Source organism: Opisthorchis viverrini, assembly GCF_000715545.1.
Source record: "Opisthorchis viverrini unplaced genomic scaffold opera_v5_160, whole genome shotgun sequence".
Classification (NCBI taxonomy): domain Eukaryota; kingdom Metazoa; phylum Platyhelminthes; class Trematoda; order Opisthorchiida; family Opisthorchiidae; genus Opisthorchis; species Opisthorchis viverrini.
Window position 1 is genome coordinate 567,647 of NW_008751817.1, and position 436 is coordinate 568,082.

The following is a 436-nucleotide window of genomic DNA, read 5'->3' on the forward strand; positions in this document are numbered from 1 at the left end:
CCTACAAAAAGTGGTGTCAGACAAGGATGTCCACTCTCCCCGTTCTTGTTTAACTTCGTCATTGACGAAATAATGAGGCGAATACTGGACGGTTTTCAAAACCTCGGTGTTCAAATTGTTGCTGGCGAGAGCCTTGTCGATCTGGAGTACGCAGATGACATGGCCCTCATCTTTGAAGACCATAGCGAAGCACAAGCCCGGTTGAATAAACTATCCGCCATCATACCATCATTTGGCATGCGCCTTGCACCTTCAAAGTGCAAAGTCCTGCTTCAGAACGTGCCATCTGCGAACATATCCCTTACAATTTAAGGAGAACCACTGGAGATTGTGGAAAACTTTACGTACCTTGGTAGTTGTATTAGCTCTGACGGAAGTGTGTCTGATGAAGTCAGTGCAAGAATCTCAAAGGCTCGAATCACGTTTGCTAATTTGC

At 45.6% G+C, this 436-nt stretch overlaps 2 protein-coding genes across 2 annotated transcripts in view; one reads left to right on the plus strand and one right to left on the minus strand.

The window, feature by feature from the left end:
- Nucleotides 1–183, minus strand: part of T265_07171 (hypothetical protein) — a gene marked incomplete at both ends in the record, with an annotated part of 9,570 nt that extends 9,387 nt beyond the window's left edge. The window contains one exon of the mRNA XM_009172622.1: nucleotides 6–183. Within this exon, the coding sequence (XP_009170886.1) occupies nucleotides 6–183 (178 nt within the window). The remainder of the gene's footprint in view (nucleotides 1–5) is intronic.
- Nucleotides 1–436, plus strand: part of T265_07170 (hypothetical protein) — a gene marked incomplete at both ends in the record, with an annotated part of 51,888 nt that overhangs the window by 44,302 nt on the left and 7,150 nt on the right. The gene's annotated exons all lie outside the window — the stretch shown is intronic.